The sequence below is a fragment of the Ranitomeya variabilis genome, chromosome 4 (genome assembly GCF_051348905.1).
Source record: "Ranitomeya variabilis isolate aRanVar5 chromosome 4, aRanVar5.hap1, whole genome shotgun sequence".
In the NCBI taxonomy this organism is placed as follows: domain Eukaryota; kingdom Metazoa; phylum Chordata; class Amphibia; order Anura; family Dendrobatidae; genus Ranitomeya; species Ranitomeya variabilis.
In genome coordinates, this window is record NC_135235.1 from 306,352,551 (window position 1) to 306,377,333 (window position 24,783).

Sequence of the window (24,783 nt, forward strand, 5' to 3'; positions counted from 1 at the left end):
CAAAAAACAAACTACAAGAAAACTGGTGGCACCTTCCCTTCAATGAGAGCCTGAAGGTTGAAGTTCAGCTTTTTCAGTGGAGGACAGCGTGATTGAGTGGCGCCGCAGACAGACAAAGGTAGTATGTGTTAACTTAAAAAGTTGGCTCTATGCATTTTTAAATTAGTTACAGGGGTACACAGGCAGCATTGGTGTGGTCAACGTAGGACAATTGGAAGGAGGGACCGCAGACAGACTTCCTAGGCCTAAAATAATAAAATAGGCTCTATGCAGCTTCCATTAGGTGGCAGGGGTACACAGGCAGCATTGGTGTGGTCAACGTAGGACAGTTGGAAGGAGGGACCGCAGACAGACTTCCTAGGCCTAAAATAATAAAATAGGCTCTATGCAGCTTCCATTAGGTGGCAGGGGTACACAGGCAGCATTGGTGTGGTCAGCGGAGGACAATTGGAAGGAGGGACCGCAGACAGACTTCCTAGGCCCAAAATATTAAAATAGGCTCTATGCAGCTTAAATTTGGCTACAGGGGTACACAGGCAGCATTGGTGGGGTCAGTGGAGGACAATTGGAAGGAGGGACCGCAGACAGACTTCCTAGGCCTAAAATAATAAAATAGGCTCTATGCAGCTTCCATTAGGTGGCAGGGGTACACAGGCAGCATTGGTGTGGTCAACGTAGGACAATTGGAAGGAGGGACCGCAGACAGAATTCCTAGGCCTAAAATAATAAAATAGGCTCTATGCAGCTTCCATTAGGTGGCAGGGTTACACAAGCAGCATTGGTGTGTGGTCAGCGGAGGACAATTGGAAGGAGGGACCGCAGACAGAATTCCTAGGCCTAAAATAATAAAATAGGCTCTATGCAGCTTCCATTAGGTGGCAGGGGTACACAGGCAGCATTGGTGTGTGGTCAGCGGAGGACAATTGGAAGGAGGGACCGCAGACAGACTTCCTAGGCCCAAAATATTAAAATAGGCTCTATGCAGCTTCCATTAGGTGGCAGGGGTACACAGGCAGCATTGGTGTGGTCAACGTAGGACAATTGGAAGGAGGGACCACAGACAGAATTCCTAGGCCTAAAATAATAAAATAGGCTCTATGCAGCTTCCATTAGGTGGCAGGGGTACACAGGCAGCATTGGTGTGGTCAGCGGAGGACAATTGGAAGGAGTGTCTGACACAGTAAGTACTCCGAGTCCCAAAACCTAAATTGATGTTAATGTATCCCAAACAAAAACAAAAACAAAAAAAAAAGGGTGGCATACTTAGGTACAGGGGTGTGCTCCTATGCTGACTTTCAGACATTGTAATTTGGCGCAAAGTATTTACTGGTGTAAATGTAGGACAGGGCCCCTGACTATTTTAACTAGCATCATACATGTCAACAAATTGTTATTGTCTGTGCCAGGCATGGAAGGATTTCAGCGCATAGACTAAACAGTGGTGGAGCAGCGACAGATAATTTTGCAAGTGGTAGAGCACTGTTTGACCTGTTGAGGGAGGATCTAAATTGATCCTTCACGGTTAACTCAGTGATTTCCAAATTAATCTACAGGGCGTTGCTGGCAACTGAAAATGACCAGACGGAGATGTGTGTCTCTGTATGGGGGATCGAGTAGATCTCTGGCCCCCGTTTTATTGTGTATCGCTTTTCATAATCATAGAAATTATACTTCAACCAATCAGCATAAGAACACGCTCACAGTTCTTAACCTATAAGAATACAGGAAAAACTTAACCCAAGAGTATATAGAAAAACCGGAGAAAAACATATATTCACAGGTGCCTCAAAGTCTTATCTAGCGATACACCCCCGAGTCCCTTCCCTGGCTCGAGTCCGAAGACTCAAGGTCTTTATACCAATTATAAACAATAGCCTAGTTGAATAAGAGGCTTGTGAACAACAAGATAAAGTTACTTCATGGCAGCTGTAACCTTTTACCTAATTAAATAACAGAATTTATCTTTAAGCAACAAGAAAATGGAGTCGAAAAGCATAAAATGGAGAATCGTTTTTAATTTGTCCCTTCATAGACCTTGGGGGGGGACACTCTCTCCTGGCCGGCGGTACAAGCCCAGGGCCCCTCATGTTACAACGGTGTGTCTGACGTTGGGTGCGCGCCACCACCGCCAGAGACACTTCATTGTACTATGAGGGACCCAGTGCCAGTGCCGTCGACCAAACGTGGGCCCACCCACCTCTTCAGACAAACGGCACTCTGACGGGTGCTTGCGACAAGTGGCGAGATCACGGCCCCGTGGGGGGAGTTAGGCCATTTAGGGAGGTGTAAACATGTCGTATGCTGGACAAACAGCAGCTGCAAATTAAGAGATTGGAACAGTCAGTAACACCAGTCCCAAAGCAAGACCTTTTTACAGGAAAGCTAGGTGTCAGCCGGGAAAGGTGGGGCAAAATAATTTGAAATCCATGAGTGGTTCATTTTAATGAAGGTTAGATCATCAACATTTTGGGTAGCCAGACGAGTCCTTTTTTCGGTCAGTATTGAACCAGCAGCACTGAATACTCTTTCTGATAGCACACTAGCTGCTGGGCAAGCAAGCTCCTGCAATGCATATTCAGCCAATTCAGGCCAGGTGTCTATTTTGGATGCCCAGTAATCAAAGGGGAATGACGGTTGAGGGAGAACATCGGTAATGGAGGAACAATAGTTAGTAACCATACTGGACAAATGTTGTCTCCTGTCACTTTGAATGGATGCTACTGTACCTGTCGTGTCTGCGGTCATTGCGAAATCACTCCACAACCTGGTCAGAAAACCCCTCTGTCCTATGCCACTTCTGATCTGTGCACCTCTAACACCTCTACCCTGTTGCCCCCTGCAGCTCGTGTGAGAACCATCACCGGCGCTGTGTGCTGGGAATGCCTGAATCAAACGGTCTACAAGAGTAGCTTGTTTGGTTGCCAATATCTGTTCGAGGTTCTCATGTGGCATGATATTTTGCAATTTGCCTTTATAGCGAGGATCAAGGAGGCAGGCCAACCAGTAATCGTCATCGGTCATCATTTTTATAATGCGTGGGTCCCTTTTGAGGATACGCAAGGCATAATCCGCCATGTGGGCCAATGTTCCAGTTGTCAAGTCAGTGCATATGCTGGGTTGAGGAGCACTTTCTGGCAAATCAACGTCACTTGTCTCCCTCAAAAACCCTGAACCCGGCCTTGCACCGCCAGCAGTTTCTATTGCCCCCTGAGAAGCTTCCTCATCCAAAAAATAGTCATCCCCATCATCCTCCTCCTCTTCGCCCGCCACCTCGTCCTGTAGACTTCCCTGAGCAGACAATGGCTGATTGTCATCAAGGCTTCCCTCGTCCTCGGTTGCAGACGCCTGTTCCTTTATGTGCGTCAAACTTTGCATCAGCAGACGCATTAGGGGGATGCTCATGCTTATTACAGCATTGTCTGCACTAACCAGCCGTGTGCATTCCTCAAAACACTGAAGGACTTGACACAGGTCTTGGAGCTTCGACCACTGCACAGCTGACAACTCCATGTCTGCCATCCAACTGCCTGCCCGTGTATGTGTATCCTCCCACAAATACATAACAGCACGCCTCTGTTTGCACAGTCTATGAAGCATGTGCAGTGTGGAGTTCCACCTTGTTGCAACGTCGATGATTAGGCGATGCTGGGGAAGGTTCAAAGACCGCTGATGGTTCTGCATACGGCTGGAGTGTACGGGCGAACGGCGGATGTGAGAGCAAAGTCTGCGCACTTTCAGCAGCAGGTCGGGTAACACTGGATAACTTTTCAGGAAGCACTGCACCACCAGGTATAAGGTGTGAGCCAGGCAAGGAATGTGTTTCAGTTGTGAAAGGGCTATGGCAGCCATAAAATTCCTTCCGTTATCACTCACTACCTTGCCTGCCTCAAGATGTACAGTGCCCAGCCATGACCGAGTTTCTTGCTGCAAGAACTCGGACAGAACTTCCGCGGTGTGTCTGTTGTCACCCAAACACTTCATTACCAATACAGCCTGCTGACGCTTGCCACTAGCTGTTCCATAATTGGACACCTCATGTGCAACAGTGGCAGCTGCGGATGGAATGGTCGTGCGACTGCGGTCTGTGGACGAGCTCTCGCTTCTGCTGGAGGATGAGGAGGGGGGACGAACGCCTACAGCCAACTGTTTCCTAGACCGTGGGCTAGGCACAACTGTCCCAATATTACTGTCCCCTGTGGACCCTGTATCCACCACATTATCCCAGTGTGCCGTGATGGAGACGTAACGCCCCTGGCCATGCCTACTGGCCCATGCATCTGTTGTCAGGTGCACCTTTCTACTCACAGATTGCCTGAGCGCATGGACAATGCGGTCTTTTACATGCTGGTGGAGGGCTGGGATGGCTTTTCTCGAAAAGAAGTGTCGACTGGGTAGCTCGTAGCGTGGTACAGCGTAGTCTATCAGGGCTTTGAAAGCTTCGGTTTCAACTAACCGGTAGGGCATCATCTCTAACGAGATTAGTCTAGCAATGTGGGCGTTCAAACCCTGTGTACGCGTATGCGAGGATGAATACTTCCTTTTCCTAACGAGAGTCTCATGTAGGGTGAGCTGGACTGGAGAGCTGCATACGGTGGAACTAGGGGGGGTGCCGGTGGACATGGGTGACTGAGAGAGGGTTGGTGACGGTATTCTTGATGGTGCCCTACATACAGTTTTTCCGACCACGAACCTGGTGATTCCCTGACTGCTTTGGCCTTGCGACGAAACCGCAACATTACCTGCAGGTGGTGTGGTAAACGGTGGGCTTACAGTGAGGAAGGGATGTCGCGTTGCTGACTAACTTCATTGTGAGAGGGTGCTACAACGTTAAGGGACGTTTGGTAGTTTGTCCAGGCTTGCAAGTGCATGGTGGTTAAATGTCTATGCATGCAACTTGTATTTAAATTTTTAACATTCTGACCTCTGCTGAAGGTCCATGAGCATTTCTTACAGATGACTTTGCGCTGATCATTGGGATCTTGGTTAAAAAAATTCCAGACTGCACTCTTCCTATCGGATGCCTTTTCAGGCATTGCACACTGAGCTACTTTAACCTGATGGCCACGCTGTCCTACAACTGGTTTTGGTTTTGCCACACGTTTTTGGCCAGATACGGGCCTGCCAGATGGAACCTGTTGCGATGTTGATGCCTGCTGCGGCTCTTCCTCCTCCGCTTCAGAGCTACTGCCGCCTGCACCCTGTTCCCCCAATGGCTGCCAATCGGGGTCAACAACTGGATCATCTATGACCTCCTCTTCTATGTTCTGTGCACCTTCCTCTGGGTCACCGTGTAAGCCGGTGCTATAGCGTTCGTGACGGGGCTCCATAGTCTCACCGTGGTCAGATTCTGGATCAGTACACTGCGAGGGCAATGTTCTGATCTGAGTCAAAGGAACAGCATAATAATCTGGCTGTGGCTGTGCATCTGTGCACTCCATGTCCGATTCATCTTGTAATGGGCATGGCCTGTTAACAATTTCCCTTTCTAACCCAGTCACGGTATGTGTAAAGAGCTCCATGGAGTAACCAGTTGTGTCGCCTGACGCATCCTTCACTGTTGTTCTGGGTGAAGGACACAAGGAAGCGACTTGTTCCTGACCGGGAGCATCCACTGACGACGCACTGCTCTGACATTTGGCACTCTCCGAGGAGGAGGCGAAAGAGCTAGAGGCAGAGTCAGCAATGAAAGCCAATACTTGTTCCTGCTGCTCCGGCTTCAAATGCGGTTTTCCTACTCCCAGAAAAGGGAGCCTTCGAGGCCTTGTGTGGCCAGACGATGACGCTGGCTCAACAACTCGAGACTTAGGGGCTATATTGCTTTTCCCACGACCACCTTATGCTCCACGACCACCACTACCATCATTACCAGCTGGCAATGAACGCCCACGGCCACGACCTCTTCCACCAGACTTCCTCATTCTTGGAAAAATGTTACCAAACTAACAACCGTTATGTGGTCCTGTAAAACCAGGTACAAGGTGTGCGTGAACTTGTTGTGAATGCAAATCTCCCTTTTTTATGTGTGGGAGAATGCAGTGAAAAATGAGGCCCACTGTATTACACTAGACAGTTTAATTGGCAGAAAGAGGCTGGCAGATATGGCACTAACTGGAGTGACACAGATAAAAACACTGGCAATAGAAATGTCCCTCTTTGTGTGTGGGAGAATGCAGTGAAAAATCAGGCCCACTATATTACAGTAGACAGTTTGATTGGCAGAAAGAGGCTGGCAGATATGGCGCTAACAGGAGTGATGCAGATGCACACACTGGCAATAGAAATGTCCCTCTTTATGTGTGGGAGAATCCAGGGAAAAATCAGGCCCACTGTATTACACAACAACACAGTTTTATTAGCAGAAAGAGGCTGGCAGATATGGCACTAACAAGAGTGACGCAGATAAAAACACTGGCAATAGAACTGTCCCTCTTTTTGTGTGGGAGAATGTAGTAAAAAATCAGGCCCACTATATTACACAACAACACAGTTTTATTAGCAGAAAGAGGCTGGCAGATATGGCACTAACAAGAGTGACGCAGATAAAAACACTGGCAATAGAACTGTCCCTCTTTGTGTGTGGGAGAATGCAGTGAAAAATCAGGCCCACTATATTACAGTAGACAGTTTGATTGGCAGAAAGAGGCTGACAGATATGGCACTAACAGGAGTGACGCAGATGCACACACTGGCAATAGAAATGTCCCTCTTTATGTGTGGGAGAATCCAGGGAAAAATCAGGCCCACTGTATTACACAACAACACAGTTTGATTAGCAGAAAGAGGCTGGCAGATATGGCACTAACAGGAGTGACGCAGATAAAAACACTGGCAATAGAAATGTCCCTCTTTGTGTGTGGGAGAATGCAGTGAAAAATCAGGCCCACTATATTACAGTAGACAGTTTGATTGGCAGAAAGAGGCTGGCAGATATGGCACTAACAGGAGTGATGCAGATGCACACACTGGCAATAGAAATGTCCCTCTTTATGTGTGGGAGAATCCAGGGAAAAATCAGGCCCACTGTATTACACAACAACACAGTTTTATTAGCAGAAAGAGGCTGGCAGATATGGCACTAACAAGAGTGACGCAGATAAAAACACTGGCAATAGAACTGTCCCTCTTTGTGTGTGGGAGAATGCAGTGAAAAATCAGGCCCACTATATTACAGTAGACAGTTTGATTGGCAGAAAGAGGCTGGCAGATATGGCACTAACAGGAGTGACGCAGATGCACACACTGGCAATAGAAATGTCCCTCTTTATGTGTGGGAGAATCCAGGGAAAAATCAGGCCCACTGTATAACACAACAACACAGTTTGATTAGCAGAAAGAGGCTGGCAGATATGGCACTAACAGGAGTGACGCAGATAAAAACACTGGCAATAGAAATGTCCCTCTTTGTGTGTGGGAGAATGCAGTGAAAAATCAGGCCCACTATATTACAGTAGACAGTTTGATTGGCAGAAAGAGGCTGGCTGATATGGCACTAACAGGAGTGACGCAGATGCACACACTGGTAATAGAAATGTCCCTCTTTATGTGTGTGAGAATGCAGTGAAAAATCAGGCCCACTGTATTACATAACACAGTTTGATTAGCAGAAAGAGGCTGGCAGATATGGCACTAACAGGAGTGACGCAGATAAAAACACTGGCAATAGAAATGTCCCTCTTTATGTGTGGGAGAATGCAGTGAAAAATCAGGCCCACTGTATTACACAACAACACAGTTTGATTAGCAGAAAGAGGCTGGCAGATATGGCACTAACAAGAGTGACGCAGATAAAAACACTGGCAATAGAAATGTCCCTCTTTATGTGTGGGAGAATGCAGTGAAAAATCAGGCCCACTGTATTACACAACAACACAGTTTGATTTGCAGAAAGAGGCTGGCAGATATGGCACTAGCCGGACTGACGCAGATGCACACACTGGCAATAGAAATGTCCCTCTTTTTTTTGATATGGGAGACAAGGGATTGAATCAGGCCCACTATATCACGGTATAGTTCCTGTGGCACAAAATGACTGACAGATACCACAGACAGCACTCGCACAGATGCACAGATTTGGCAAGATTATTCTCCCTTTATTTTAATTTTTTGGGGGGATATGTGAGACAAGTGATTTAATCTGGCCCACTGTTATACAGTAGGTTTTCTGTGGCAGAAAAACAAAGACAGATGCCGCACACAGGACTGGCACTAATGCAGATTTGCCAATCTTAATCTCCCACTTTTATTTTTTTTTCTGGGAGAATTGTGAAGAAATCAGGCCCACTGTTACACAGTAGTTTTTCTGTGGCAGAAAAAAAAAAAAGATGCCACACACAGGACTGGCACTAATGCAGACTTGCCAGTCTTAATCTCCCACTTTTATTTTTTTTCTGGGAGAATTGTGAAGAAATCAGGCCCACTGCTACACAGTAGGTTTTCTGTGGCAGAAAAAAAAATGCCACACACAGGACTGGCACTAATGCAGATTTGCCAATCTTAATCTCCCACTTTTATTTTTTTTTCTGGGAGAATTGTGAAATCAGGCCCACTGCTACACAGTAGGTTTTCTGTGGCAGAAAAAAAAAGATGCCACACACAGGACTGGCACTAATGCAGATTTGCCAATCTTAATCTCCCACTTTTATTTTTTTTTCTGGGAGAATTGTGAAATCAGGCCCACTGTTATACAGTAGGTTTTCTGTGGCAGAAAAAACAAAGACAGATGCCACACACAGGACTGGCACTAATGCAGATTTGCCAATCTTAATCTCCCACTTTTATTTTTTTTTCTGGGAGAATTGTGAAGAAATCAGGCCCACTGTTACACAGTAGGTTTTCTGTGGTAGAAAAACAAAGACAGATGCCACACACAGGACTGGCACTAATGCAGATTTGCCAATCTTAATCTCCCACTTTTATTTTTTTTTTTAATGGGAGAATTGTGAAGAAATCAGGCCCACTGTTAAAAAAGTAGGTTTTCTGTGGCAGAAAAACAAAGACAGATGCCACACACAGGACTGGCACTAATGCAGATTTGACAATCTTAATCTCCCACTTTTATTTTTTTTTCTGGGAGAATTGTGAATAAATCGGGGACACTGTATTAGAGTATATTTTCTGTGGCAAAAAGTGGCTTGAAGAGATATAACCAAAAAAAAAAAAAAGGGACTGTACTACAATTAGTATCTCCCTACAGTTATCTCAGAAAAGTATGTGAGGCAGCAATAAAAAGGACTGCTGCACACAAAAGTGTGGACAAACAAACAAGATAGCTGTGCAGAAAGGAAGGAGCAACAGGATTTGTGCTTTGAAAAAAGCAGTTGGTTTGCACAGCGGCGTACACACAGCAACGCAGCTATCAGGGAGCCTTATAACCTACAGAGCTGTTGCACAGAAATCGAGCCTCCACTGTCCCAAAAAGAAAAGGTGGTGTTGGACAGTGGAAATCGCTACAGCACAAGCGGTTTGGGGCTTTATGTACCCTGCCTAACGCTATCCCTGCTTCTGAAGCGGCAGCAACCTCTCCCTATGCGCAGATCAGCAGCAGTGAGATGGCGGTCGGCGGGAACGCCCCTTTATAGCCCCTGTGACGCTGCAGAAAGCAAGCCAATCACTGCCATGCCCTTCTCTAAGATGGTGGGGACCAGGACCTATGTCATCACGCTGCCCACACTCTGCGTGCACCTTCATTGGCTGAGAAATGGCGCTTTAAGCGTCATAGGAAACGCGACTTTGGTGCGAAGATCGTGTACTGCATGGCTGATCCCATGCTGGGATCGGGTCAGCTTTCATGAAACCCGACTTTGCCAAAAGTCGGCGACTTATGAAAATGACCGATCCATTTCGCTCAACCCTAGTGCTGATGCATCACACACAAATCGGATTATAAAAATATATAAACACAGGTTGTAATGTAACAAAATAGGTAAAATGTCAAAGGGGGGGGATACTTTTGCAAGCCGCTGTGGGTATGGCATAAATGAAACCCAACAAAGGTTATTGAAGGGGCATTTTACTATGGTGGGCACAAAAGTAGTTGTTGTTATGGAGCAGGGGTGATATTACTTAGTAGGAGGCACATTATTGGTAGTCAGAGGCACAGAAAGGGTAGTATTGCTGCTCGCCAGCACAAATGATGGAGCCATTACTGTTGGCCACAAACTGTGCATAAAACGAGGTACTAATATACTATCACTGTGTTTTTCATTGGGGGAGTAGGAAGGCATCATCTGTAAGGCACTGTTGTTTTGAGGGCTGCTACTTTGAGGCAGCTTGTAGCTACGACAACCCGATTTCTGAGGCACAGTATTTGAGCGCAGTGTGAGTGTAGGCAGAGAGTAATGGGGCGGCCACCGTGCGATTAGATTCCCAGCTCATCCTGGCTTATCATTTTACTGAGCATCTGCTCATAAAGCACTTCTTCTTCTACCTCCAAAAAAAAATGGCGCTCGCTCGCTATCGAGCTGCTCAGCTGCCCTTCCCACTTCCCGTTCATATTGCCACAACCAATATGGCGTCTATGACGAGCTCCCGCGTATGATCTCGCGATAGCTAATGGCCGGAAGCAGCTGTCCCGCTGAGCTGATGCTGCGGCTACTGGAGCTGTGGGGACCTGAGAGAAGGTAACGCCTCGTCCTGCTGCCCGAGCAACACGGCTGAGCGGGGGAACTACAAGTCCCAGGGTGTGCAGGAGGCCTCAGCACCATAGCATATGGAGAGAGCTGCTGGTATCATACACATATTACATGTGTGCTGGAGACATATATGTTATGTGCGTGCAATAGTGAGCTCAGTGCTGGTATACATATTCATATAGGTATAAATGCGTATAATACCTCTGTGTGTGTGTATATATATATATATATATATATATATATATATATATAATATATAATGTAACACATTTATTTGTGAGTATATGAGCTGTTCACATATATATAATCATGTATCATATGTGTATAATATAACACATGCATATAATCTATAGCTGCTGCAGATATACATGAGATATAAATATGCGTTTTAAGGGTCTGTTCACATTTCTTTTTTGCTTTACATTCAGACTTTGTTCTCTAATAATATCCTAATGTGCTCAATATATGCAAAAAATCTGACTTCTTTTACCTTTGCTGCTCCGATACATTTTTTCGCCCCTTATTTATTTATTTTCAGGAGGACACACAGTATATGATTTTAATTAGAGAAGGCAGCAGATGCTTTATATATACAGCATTGTACTTCGGGAAGGGAAATAAAGCCCCCCGTACACTTTGGAAAGCTTTGACCCAAACGATGGTTCTGCCGGCTGCACTCGGGAGCCCTCTGTTGCCAGACATCTCTGCAGGAGCTCATCTCTTCAGCTATGTTCACACGTTGTGTTTTTGATGCTATTTTTTCCCTAAGGCAAAACCTGCTCTCAAGTAAGAAACTTGCTGCAAAAAAAGCAGGTTTTGATTAGTTTTTTTTGCATTTTTTTTTGCAGCATTTTTGTCATTGTACATTTGTCTCTTGCGCATATTGATAGATTATTGCAAAAAATAAATTGGATTCTACTTCATCAGGTTTTGGCACAAAAAACGCAGCAAAAACTGATACCTGCGTTATTTCAGTGTTTTTTTGCACAACCCATTGCTTTCCAAGGGAGAAAAATGCTGAAAGAAATGACGTGCTCCATTCTGCAAATCCCAAGGACTTAATAAATGACATGTATATTATTAAAAAAAATTATTATTAAATAAAACCTGCTGATGTCGTACATTTGATACATAGAATATTCCCATTGATGTTCATTCACAGAATATAATATGTAGGTTCATATCACGGACATAGTAATGACTTATTAGCCATTAAAGTGGTTTATTTCTCCAGATCTTAGCATAACCGCTTAAATGTCTCAAACCTGATGAGGCTGGTGCACTTACTTTGCAAAAAAGTTTCCGAATGGCTGAAGAATACCCTGATAACTGTCACATCTGATACTGATATGAGTATTTTATGAGATTAGCGTTGCTCATTTTTAACATTGGAATTATACAGCCGTACTGACGTGTGACATGGCTTGTCAAGGTAAATACACTGGCCTCCCCAGGTCTAATATGTATATTTGCTGTTTGTATTGTTAAATCTGGTGACAAATCCACTTTAATATCATACATATAGTGGTATAGATGTGTAAAGTATGCAACATGCTTTTTTATGGCAAAAGGGGGGGGGGGGGTGATAATGCCAGGAACCCAACTGATCCCTAAAATAAACAGCTGCATCACAACTTAAAGGGATTGTCGAGTTAAAGAAAATTAAACATAAATGTGCTTGTTAGTAAGTCACACAACTTAGTAATAAGGTTTCAGTCTTCAGCTCTCAGCATAGGTCCTATGTATGGCAGTTCTACATACATCCGTGTATTCGATGCAGGAGAGCATTGTCTCGGCTCAAGGTTGATGTTGACTACTCATCTCAATAGCTAAGTCAGCCTCCTTCTTTACCAAGGTCAAGGAATAGACAGAAGGGGTCTGGCTTAGCTTTTCAAATAAGTAGTCAGCCGGCCGCATTCACACTCTGCACTGATGGCTGTGCTGACACAGGAGACAACGACCTGTGTCGGGTGCAAGTCAGAAGTGGAACCGCCAAGACCTGAGCCGGTGCAGACACCCTAGGATCAATGCCGGATCAGAAAATGACAGCATATCCTCAAATTATGCAATCACTTACACATAAGTTTATATGTAGATTTTGTTGACCCTGAAACTGCTTTTGTTTTCTTTTTAGTTCCCATGCCTGCTGTGTGAGCTGCTCTGCTAGGTGTGATTCCAGAATTTCTCCTTTTACTGCCCTCTCCCCTCTTTCCATTGCATGCTCTGCCACTAAAGCATTCAGTGAAAAGCTGCAGCTGCATCCCCCTCCTCCTCCCCTTATGTATGGCATGTTTGGTTCCCTGATATTCCGTACAATATAAAGTTGTGTTTCCCTCCTGCAGACCATGGACAATGCGTTCATCCAGCACAGCGTTAAAGTTCTCCACGCTCTTAACAAGCAAAGGGAAGATGGCCGCTACTGTGACGCCACACTGGTCGTAGGCAATCTCCAGTTTAAAGCTCACTGGAGCATACTGGCTTGCAGCAGCCACTTCTTTCAGAGCCTTTATGGAGACGGGGGCTCCCCCAGCATCCTCCTCCATGAACGCTTCTCTGAGGTCATCGGTCTTCTCTTGGACTTCTTATATACCGGTGAGTTGATTCTGTCACAGGACAATGTGGACAAAGTTCTCCTGGCATCGAAGGAACTCGCCATTTTTGAAGCAGCCGAGGTCTGTGAAAGGTTCCAGACAAAATGTTTCCAAAGTGAACAGTATTTTCAAGGGTCCGGTGCAATGGAGACCTTAAATGGACACCTGAAGGAGGCGGAGGAGTCTGACGGGGAGGAGGCTTTAAAGGGCATCTCGGAGCTCAGTAATGTCCTTGATGGTGACATCCCGTCTGGACAAAACAATGTTCAGGACAGTGGTCTGTCCCTGCTGCAGGAGACTGTGGAAACCTCTCCCCCCTCCCCGTTCCAGGAAAATGTCTTGAAGAGTTCGGATATGGACACAGACCACGTGGAGAGCAGAGAATTTAAGCGACAGAAAAGAGGGCAGAAGAGCGAGCACTGCATCAGCGGAGATGGAGGATGCATGACAGTAGTATGGTTTCCCTATTATCTGCAAGCTTCTAATAGATTTTGTCTTTATTTTATTTTTTTTTACCAAATTCACAATCTCTGCTTGCCATCAGTGAATGGGAGTACTTTTTAGAGGCTGAAAATCTATGAAACTTCTTTAAATCTTCTCATAACTGAGGCTTTGTTGTACATTACCTATAGCTAAGCCAGCTCCCTTATGTCTCACATCCATGCTTAGATAGACTAGGGCTGACTTACCTATTGAAATGAGCAGTCAGCCAGCCCCCTCCACTCATACCGGGGACCCTGTCCTGTGTTTAGCACAAACCAAAAGTGGAGCTGCTTGTTGAACTAGCAATCGGGGTCCCGATCAGTACATGATGGCATATACCCATTCCAGAAAAAAGCCTTGAAGAAACAAGATATAGCTACAATGTATCATTTAGCTATCTGATTGTATCAGTTTTCTTCTGCAGATCTCGGAATGCTAAGCTCCGTATAACCCTGCCCACACCACTGATTGGCTGCTTTCTCTGTACATTGAACATTAAGCTACTAATAAGTGGGGGGGGCAAGGTTTGGACCAGGAGGCACGAGACACCTAGTCATCTAGTGATAATCTCCTGTTGATAAAACACTGACTTTATTGAAACAGCAAAACACAGCCTAGTAAGTGACACATCGCTGGAATCAGGGTCTTTGCCTCGACATCATGGTGCTTTCAGATTACAAAGCAAAAACCTGCTGATAGATTCCCTTTAAATTTTCCTACACTTTACCAGTGCAGTAGAAATGTATCAGCCTGAAGTAGCACCTGTCATTTTTACAGGTACGGCACACGGATTTCTGCGAAAAGTTGATTTGGAATGAGGGTGAAGACTTGTTTAGTTTCCCCATTATAAAATGCTTTACCCATTTGCACACCAAGCTTTTTTGTGAGTATCGGTTCCTTCGGAGTGAAGGTAGTTTATGGGGTTCACCATGATAATTAGGTTGAAAATCCCCATCTTGGAGGATTACATAGATGGCTACATTGTACTTTTTTTTTTTTTTCCAAATTCATTGACAACAGAGATTGTGAAAATGATGATCACCTGTACACAAAGAAATGGAACCGATTCGTCAAGCTGCTAACGAGATGCTGTCGCTTTCCGTTGCAGTGGGATTTGGAGGTGGACCAGATCCATGACGTCATAACAGAGGAGGCGCACTACATTACCAATGATCTGGATGAAGACTATATCCTAGAGAAGAAGACCCCCAACCCCAGGAAGAGACGCTGCATGTCTAAGAGGATGTATCCCTCTACTAACGACTCCGTGCTGGACGGGGGAGATCTGAAGGGCAAGAAAAACGCCAACAGTCCGGTGGAGTGTCCCATATGTCACAAGAAATTTCTCCGCAAATATTACTTGAAAGTTCATAACAGGTAAATCAGAGACATCAGGAGCAGAAGTGAGGGTGTCGTGATGCTGGCGATATGCTGCCTCACTGCATGGCATCATGGGACAGACCGAGGGCTGCCATATTGTTGTTATCCTTTATCATTTCATTGTAGAAGGAAATTGTATTTAACAGATCTGTATATCTGTTTTCTTGCAGGAAGCACACAGGAGAGAAGCCGTTTGAATGTCAAAAGTGTAGGAAATGTTACTTCAGGAAGGAGAACTTGGTGGAGCACCAGGCCCGAAATTGTATGAGCCGCTCAGAGCAGGTAAATCCAGGCAGGCAGAGATTCTGGGCAGGGTTCCTCTTTTCACCATTTGATCAGAGGTGACTTAATACCGCTAATCCCCCTCCCTCACTATGCAACAGTGATAGTGATCTGCACACTCCCTCACCGGCAGCTTTCACATTAAAGGGAATCTGTCAGCAGGGTTTTGCGATATAATATGACACCAGCATGATGTAGGGATAGAGACCCTGATTCCAGCAATGTATCGCTTAGTTTACTGGGTGCAACAGATATGATAGATAAGTTTACTCTGCTTCAGATCTCTGAATGCTAAGCTCTGTATAACGCCACCCACACCACTGATTGGCAGCTTTTTGTGTATATTTACAGAAAGCTGCCAATCAGTGCTCTGGGGGTGTGGTTGGACCAGGAGGCACGAGACTCCTAGTCCTTTAGTGATAATCAGCGGCTGATAAAACGCTGATTTTATTGAAACAGAAAAACACAGCCTAGTAAGTGACACATCGCTGGAATCCGGGTCAGCTTATATAGCATAAACCTGTTGACATATTCCCTTTAAGGGAAGGAAGGAGATGGCGCCAAACCTTGCTGTTCAACCATATAGCTGTCATGGTTAGTAGTGATCGCCACACCTAAAACTACAAACACAGGGAGAAGCTTCCTCTATTACTTATTACACCTTTAGCAACATGATCCCAAGTTACTAATGGGTTGTAATGCAACCAGAAGCCTGAGAAAGACCATCTAGGGCTGCCACCCGCATGTCCATCTCAGATTTTATTACAGGGCGATAATGCAGTAGTGATCCCAGGATTCACATGATCCCCGCGTGACAAGCCACATGACCACACAACCGGTTCTGGGACTGTTACTCCTATAACTAGAGCTGCTACAGAGCTTCAGTTATATGGGAAATAAGCAAAAAATCAGAATCTACAAGTTTTTTTTTTTTAATGATTTTTTTTTTTTGGGGGGGGGGGGGGGGGAGGGGTCAGACACATCCAGGCAGAGGTACTCAGATTCGTTAAATGGCTCCTGTACAAGTGACACTTTAATTGTGTTAAAATGGTAACTTCAAATTTTTAATTGCTCATGTATATAAAATATTTAAGATTTTCACTTTAAAATCAGAATTGGAGTTGATAGAATTAGTCAGTCCACATAAAAAAAACCACCACAGCTTTGGACATATAATGAAAGAAATAAAAGTCCACAATATATCCAGAAACAAAGAAAGAAAAAAGATCACCTCCGCACAGCTGCAGCCAAACTAACCACCTAGCATAACAATCAAAATAATGCTGAGAGTCCCACACGGCAGCTCCAGTGGTGCAGTATCCAAGGAAAACAAGACGATAAATATCCAAATGTATAAGAAGAGAGGAACGCACTCACCGGGCAGGTAAAATCCAATCCTTTATTGCAGCATGGATAAACTTAGCAGGGAGGGGAGTGGAGGATGACGGACGACGGCCGTTTCACGCTGACGAACGTAGAAGCGCTCGTCAGCGTGAAATGGCCGTCGTCCGTCATCCTCCACTCCCCTCCCTGCTAAGTTTATCCCTGCTAAGTTTATCCATGCTGCAATAAAGGATTGGATTTTACCTGCCCGGTGAGTGCGTTCCTCTCTTCTTATACATTTAAAGAAATAGAAGTGCAGCTAAAAGTGTAACATAGAATAATAAATGTAAAAAATAAAATTCCTGCTGACCAATCGTAGACAAAACCACGACCCGGACACAGTAACTCTTACTAGGCCATATAGTTTATCAAAATAATTGTCACGTAATGACACAAAAAGTAAAATTTTTGTTTTAGGGGTTTTTTGTTTTTTTGTTTTTTTTTAACACCCAACTAAAACTGTTTAAGTGAAAAATAAATATATCACAAAAGGTAATGGATAACATCACTGTGATCCAAACAGTATACATAAACTCAAAAACCTACAATGGAGATGTGCACAAAGTTGGTCTTTCGCTGTTATAGTGGATGGTCTCCAGTCTCGTGCGCCCCTCTTGGCTGCAGGTGACTGGTGCTACCATCTATAATTCCAGATTTACATGTCACAAATTCTCATTTTACCTATTTATTTTCTGACTAGACCTATTGGTGGAGGCTTCCTAATCTCTGATTTTTTTTATTTTTTTTTTTTTATATTATATTAGGTTTTTAGCTGTCCTTCTTGCAATGAGGTTTTTAAAGGAAAGATGGAATTGCGGTTACACATGGTGTCACACACGGGAGTAATGCCGTATAAGGTAAGCGACAGTATATTTATCTTTTACTGATGTGTATAACGCTTCTGAAAAATAATAAAATCCATGCAATCCCAACAGAAGACACTGATGTTTGTATTCCAATTAGAATAACTCACTTCAATTAGTATTATTATTATTATTATTGTTTTTTTTTATCGCAGTTAATGATTCCTGATTACATTTATTAAGGCTTAATCCTGTGTCAGTGTAGGACCTACTAGAATGTTCTGCGTCGGGTACCCATGTATAGAGTGGGCTTAGGAGCTGAGCCTGCAAGATACCCAAAAGGTACAGACTCCATTACAGTCGGCAGCTGCCTGTAACAGTAGTGACTGGACTATGCTCAGATTGCCATTTTTTGGGCCTGCTGAACGTGCCCATGGCCGCCATCTTTATCGTACTGTGAAGCCTAGCATGTGGCTGGGCTTCATATGAGAAATATATATAGATTTTATTATATTCTATTTTATATTTTACATTATATTATATTTTAATTATATATTAGATTATATATTATCTCATTTGGTAACTCCACATGTGCAAGTCATATACTAGAAAAGTAATTAACTAATGTGTCAAATATCGTAAAAAAGGGAAAAAAATAAAAATGCCAGGATATAGAGGGGTTGTTTTTTTTTTTTTTTTTTTTGTCCCTACACCTGCCCCAAAAATAAGCAATAAAAATAAATCGAAATGCCATATGTAACCTAAAATGATAGCAATAAAAACTTCTGCTCTTCATGCAAAAAGTAAGTCCTCGCACAGCTCCATTGTGGGAAAATAATGACTCAAAAGAATAAAAGGCTACACAAACCAAACTTTTTTTCATTAATTTATTTTATTTATATTTATTCATTTATTTATAGTATTACAGGTTTTTTTCACTACGGTACTTAAAAAAAAAAAAAAAAAAAAAAAAGGAAAAAAAACAACTATACACATTTAATATAGCTGTAATCTGGCTAACTTGTAGAATCACGTTACCAGGTCATTTGTGACCCAATGAACAATGTAAAAACACAACAGAAACCATTTAACTGTATTTGGAGCAATTCTTAGTTTTTTCAATTTTCCAGTACATAATAAGGTAAATGGTGACTTACTAGTTACCATTCAAAACAACAACATGTTCAGCAAAAACAATCCAAGGCCAGTTATGGCATGGTTTTAGAAAGAGAGGAATAAATGAAAGCACAAAATCGAATGTTTGCCTTGGCAGAAATACATTATATTAACCTATGTTAGCATCACCTCTATTGGAAGCAGCAGATGTCACTGTTGTCAGTGGAGTCTACGCTGTTTGCGTTTAGGCCTCATTCACAAGGAAAAAAAAAATTAAAACGGTTTGGAATTTTAGTAAACTTGTGCTACCCTTCTATTACCACCAGGGGGCATAGTTATTTTATATAGGGTTAATTTGTGACACATTAGAAGTGACATCAGGGCTGAACAGTTGTTTCATACTGTGCCCAGGAATGTCTCGCCGGGATCCATTAACCCTTTGCATTGCCTCTTTCTGGATATTTCAGTGCTCCACATGCCCTCAGCAGTTCATGCAGAAGAAGCATCTCCAAAGCCACATGATAAAAATGCACGGAGAACCCAAACCCCATGCTGTGAGTATTGCAAGGCCGGGTAGTGCAGACTGTCCTGCAGATGGGTGACTGCTGGATTTTTTATTATTCCACATGTGTATGTACTTACCTTCTCTCTGAGGGTCAGAATGTGGTCCCTGATGTGTCAGGCTCCTTAATATGATCTTCCGGAGCTGGTCAGCCTTTGCTTTGACATATAAACAACTCTGTGGCTTGTATATGATGTTTGATAGATATGTGATGCCATTTTTAATTGATAAGGTGTTTCTAGGCAATGGTCTGGGTTTTCCCCGGATGTTTTTCTTATTTTATTCACAGCATCTCAATTGATTCACGGTCTGCTGCATATTAAATACCATTTATTTTGTGTTTAAAAAATGTCTGTCTGAATTGTGTGCAGAGGCTGGGGACACGGTTATTCTCGCTCCTGGATGTCTCCTTATATGGGAAAGTAAATGTGGATTTCCAAAACGGAGATTTATGTGCTGTAAACGCCACAGTCCACCAGAGGGCAGCAGCGAGCACAATACGAAAACTAATCCAAATGCAAATATTTCTGTGGTTAGAAGTATGGCGTTCCCCATAGCAACCCGCCGCACCTGCTGGGGGTTGTAGTTTTTACGTCAGCAAGATAGCACTTCTCTGTGAGCTTAGATTTGTCCGTAACATTCTGTTGTAGTGCCCAACCTGCGGGAAATGCTTCTTCACACGGACAGAACTGCGCCTGCACGAAGCCTTTAAGCATCGAGGGGAGAAGCTTTTCGTCTGCGAGGAGTGCGGACATCGAGCCTCGAGCAGAAGCGGATTACAGATGCATATCAAAGCCAAACACAGGTCCGCATATACTGTCTGCAGACTTTTATCGTTTCCTATGAATTCTCATATCAGATTTGTGAATTTGGAAACTATAAGCCATACATGTGTGATGGATGAACCTACATGGAGAATGGGGGTCTTCCTTCAGTGTTCAGGAATGCGTCGGAGGAAAAGGGGAATCTGAAAGTCCTGCATTGCCATGTGGCTAGATGTGCTCTTTATTTACCGTAGTTGCCTTAAAATCATATTTTTTTCTTACTGATAAGTTGCATGCCATTTTAATCATTCAGTCCTTGCTTTAATGGAAGTCGGCTCTGTATGCACTGATATCCAAATTCGAATGAACTTGCATTTATATACAGCCTGCCAATCAGCCAAATGAAACTAGCTGCAATGCAAAGCATGGCGGACAAATCCGCAATCTGAATTACTGATAGCAGTTTTAAGACAACCTAACATTCCTGTTAGATAAGGCAGCTAAGTTAGAGCCACTTTAGTGGGGGGGTTAAAATATCACTATTCTATTATTGTTATTGTTATTATTATTATATTATTTAATAATTATTTTTATATTTTAGATTTATAATATTTTTATTCTAATCTAGTATTGTATATATATATCTACTCTTTTTCCTCTAGAAATGAACGTCCATTTGTATGCGAGTTTTGTCACCATGCCTTTACCCAGAAAGCCAACCTGAACATGCACCTGAAGACGCACACAGGGGAGAAACCCTTCCAGTGTCATCTGTGCGGCAAGACGTTCAGAACACAAGGTAAGATGAGACTCTGAAGGTCCCCGGCGAACACAAGTCCCTCCATCATCTTTTATGTTAACTATCAGATTTGTAAAAGGTGAATGTCAACCAACATGGCGGCCATTGCACACCATAACCGGAGACCAGACTAGTCCAGCGTTGCCCCTGGCCGGCTATTCCCAGTGCTGCTGCATGTGATTGACAGATCTCTGCCAAAGCAGGAGACCTGTCATTTGCCTAGAGATGGCCAGAGGCAGTGCCGGATTAGTCTCGTCTTCAGTTACGGTCCATGGATGAATCTTTTAAAGTATATTTTCTCTCAAATGCCAGAGTGTGTCAGAGGAGGTTATACCTTCTGCAATCATGCTCCCGTAGTTTGAATTAGGTGACCTTTTCCCATTAAAGGGATTCAACTAATAACAAAAAGCTCAAATTTGCCTTAGATTCAGGTACTCTTGGCCTCCAGCTGGTGCAGAGCCACTGGTCAGAGTGAATGGTTGTGCTTGATACGCCTGCTGGTTTGGGATTGCATCTTCATTGTGTATTATGGTTTGCAAAAAAAATCAGGAATCGTTACCTTCAATTCACTTTTTGGTTCAAGCCAACACTCCTTACATCCATGTTTAGTTTTATCCTTCTATTCCTTGTCTCAGCCAGTCTTCTCAAGCACAACCGGACACACACAGGTGAGCGACCATTCAGCTGCGAGTTCTGTGACCAGCGCTTTACTGACAAGACTCCGCTCCTGCGGCACATTGCCAGCCGACACCAGGAAGGCAGACCCTACTACTGTCAAGTCTGCGGCAAGACGTTCAAAGGTAACAGTTGTAGAATACAAGTTATTTGGTCTGACTTCTTCCGGGCTTCCTTAATCAAGTGGTTTTCCCACCACAATATGATCTGGGGAGTGTAAGCTTTAGGGCTTTTAAGATCCTGAGAATTTAGATCATTCCGTTCACTGAACGGCAAAGGAACAAACACAGACCAAGGGACAAAGAAGCGCTGCAGCTTCTTCACATTCAGGTATGTTGGGTTCAAAGACGTGATCTGCAGTTGGGCAGTCAGCCAGCATTGGCGAGAACAGGTCCTGCCTGACTGACACCGCTTACAAGGCTTTGTAAACATGGAATAAATGTCCATACCACAGGGAGATAGTCATTTTTTTTTTTAATGTCAGTGACTTAAATATTTAAGTCGCATTGATGTTGATCTGTCTTCCAAAAAAAAAAAAGTCAGACCCACCATGATTGTCCCTGCATTTACTTATCTCCAAATTGCAGTGAGCAATGCAGCTTGGTTTTCATCAATATGTGACTAGGTTGTGCAATGTGGCTGCGGATACACGTCACCAGCTGCCATTGGGAATCTAACACTCCCCTAATAGCTATAGTGAGACACGGAAAATGCTCCAATGCATTGGGTGAATTATTGGGCACGGAGTTGTCATGTCTGAACCCAGGGATTTCTGCAGAGTTACATTACTTGGATGGTATTGGCACCAATTATTAGGCTTCTTGGCAAGGGCAATATGTAGTATGTACTCGACAAGCTGACAAAGTGACATCAACCATGAACCTGCAGTGCTGGCACTAAGTGGCAGCTGGAAAACTTCCTCAGCCACCATTGTAATGCCAGCTTTCTGGGTATGGCGATGCACATCAGGAGATCGCTGGACTAGTAGCCACGAGGCCCCCAGGATGCCTGTATCCGATTTCCTGGGCGAGGAACGAGGAGGTTCACACTGCCCTGGCCCGGCTGCCACAGACTTTGGACGTTGGACCAGGCTTTTGCTAATTTTTTTGCTCCCTTCTAGTTGAAAAATACATTTGGCTACATGATGGATGAATCCACTGTTTTCAAAGCTTCATTCTCTTCCTCTGTAGCGGCTGAGCAATTACGTGTTCACGTGGCCAGACATCGTGGGGTTCGGAAGTTTGAGTGCACAGAATGCGGATACAAGTTCACCCGGCCGGTAAGGATATAATCTGTGACATTAAAAGAACTTTCTACATTTAGATCAGAAGTGGAAATGGAAACTATAAAGCCATGTTGATGCGTCGTGTTCGTGCCACAAGAAACATAGCATTTTACTGTCCCAGTAAAGTGAGTGCGCTTTCTGGAGTCTCAGGCACACTTTGCCTATTTTTTCCTTGTAGGTTTGAAGCAGTTTCAGATCTACAGAAGGTCAATTCTTTTCAGCCTTTTAATGAATGGGAAAAATGCATCAAAATCGTAGGAATTTTACTAAGCGTTTTTTCCTGCCAACATTGAATGTGTGCACATACACTAAGGTTTAGCCTAAAGGTATGCAATGCATAATAAATAATAAAATTGGTTGGATTTGTGGCAGATAAATCCGCCTCAAATGCAACAAAGAGTATGAAGGGAAATCAGCAAGAGAAATCACGCCAAACACTTGCATTCTAATTTATTTTGCTGCAAATTTTATGTGCACAAACTTTGAGAGTAAAATCCACAGCATTTTATTCCCAAAATGAAATTCCATCTTCAAGGGTATTTCCTATCCTACAAAGTGATAGCATTTTACTAGGGTATGCCTTCAATTTACAATATGTGGGGTTCCAACCACTGAGACCTCTTGGAATGAAGGGGCTGTGTCCCGGCCCCTCGCGCTGTGTCCGTCCCGAACCCTCGCGCTGTGTCCGTCCCGGCCCCTCGCGCTGTGTCCGTCCCGGCCCCTCGCGCTGTGTCCCGGCCCCTCGCGCTGTGTCCCGGCCCCTCGCGCTGTGTCCCGGCCCATTACATGTAACTGAGTTAAGACTTGAATGAAGTCACATAGTAGTTGCTGCACAGCAAGAAGGGTCAGAGGTTCACTGTGCAGGGATGAAATAGTTGAGAAGGACTACAGCCATGCAATGCTCAAGAAAGGGAACTTCACTGATGATAAAGTGATAGTACATCTTGACATGTTATTAGTGTTGATCGAGCACTGAAATGCCGAGTGTTCGGTACTCAAATTGAACGCGTCGGACGTGCTTGACTTGAGTAGCAAGCATGATGAAAGTGGCAAATTTGAGTCTCTGCCTCCCACCCCCCTCTTCCGTTTCCTTCCCCCTTCTTCTGTATGTCTTATAAGATGGGAATACACTTTTTTAAAATAATTTTTAGACCTCCCGGTAACTTGCTGGGTCACCACAGAAGAAAAAAAATATTTTTTTGTTTGTGTTTTTAAGGCTCACCTCCGACGACACATGGAGATTCACAACCGAATTGAGAACTACAATCCCCGTCAAAGGAAACTCCGTAACCTCATCATTGATGAGGAAAAAAGCATGGTCATTGGATTACAAAACACCCATGACCTAGAAGTTGGGTCAACAGAGATCATAGTCGAGTCCATTACCTCCAGCACCTTGCCGGAGGAGGTCACAGATCAGAGACTGTGCGCAGATGATGTCTTTCCGGCTGAAGTCATGGAACAGTCAATAATCATCACTGCCACCGCCATCCCTATTGATGAGTGTGAGACGTGATTTGTGCCCACAAAAGAACATCATGTTTGGGGTTTATTTTTTATTTATTAGGTCAGTACATTTTATTACCAAATAAATACGAATATGGAAGTGATGTACAGTGAATATGTATACCACAAAGGCACCCATCAATTAGGGCAGAAGTGAGCTATGCTACGGCCCGTTCATTGTAGTACCCAATACGTCTGGTACTGCAGGTTGGCACCCTGTGGAGTGTCATGGGGGCTACTGATCACTCGGAGTACCGTGAATGCAACCACATCACTAATGGTGTACATTTCAAGATCATTCTGGACTCTTCTTAGCCTACGAGCTATTGGTTCGAAACAAAGTGCACAGCCTTTTTGGCTACTGTGAGATATGAGTTATACATTTGTCAGTAACCAATGTGGACAGATACTTTGGGAACCATTACAAGAAAAAAATATATATATACTGTGTGCTACAGTTTTTTTGGTGGCCCCCTTTAGGAAAGCTGTGCATAGGAGACTTCTCCAAAAGATCACTCCCTAA

The 24,783-nt window shown here is 43.9% G+C and overlaps 1 protein-coding gene across 8 annotated transcripts; it reads left to right on the plus strand.

Annotated features, from left to right (window-relative positions):
• The first annotated feature begins 10,495 nt into the window (after nt 1-10,495).
• ZBTB48 (zinc finger and BTB domain containing 48) lies at nt 10,496-24,362 on the plus strand. 8 transcript variants are annotated; one of them, XM_077250383.1, is made up of 12 exons: nt 10,519-10,619; nt 12,766-12,798; nt 12,974-13,675; nt 14,814-15,082; nt 15,256-15,367; nt 17,515-17,607; nt 19,137-19,223; nt 19,882-20,036; nt 20,658-20,794; nt 21,430-21,594; nt 22,660-22,748; nt 23,971-24,362. In XM_077250383.1, the coding sequence occupies exons 3-12, from the start codon at nt 12,977-12,979 to the stop codon at nt 24,268-24,270; spliced, it is 2,106 nt and encodes a 701-aa protein (XP_077106498.1). In that variant the 5' UTR covers nt 10,519-10,619; nt 12,766-12,798; nt 12,974-12,976; the 3' UTR covers nt 24,271-24,362. The 8 variants fall into 8 exon arrangements, with proteins under 8 accessions (XP_077106496.1, XP_077106498.1, XP_077106500.1 ...); XM_077250385.1 differs by having other exon boundaries at nt 10,593-10,724; XM_077250382.1 differs by having other exon boundaries at nt 10,596-10,768.
• Nucleotides 24,363-24,783: the final 421 nt, after the last annotated feature.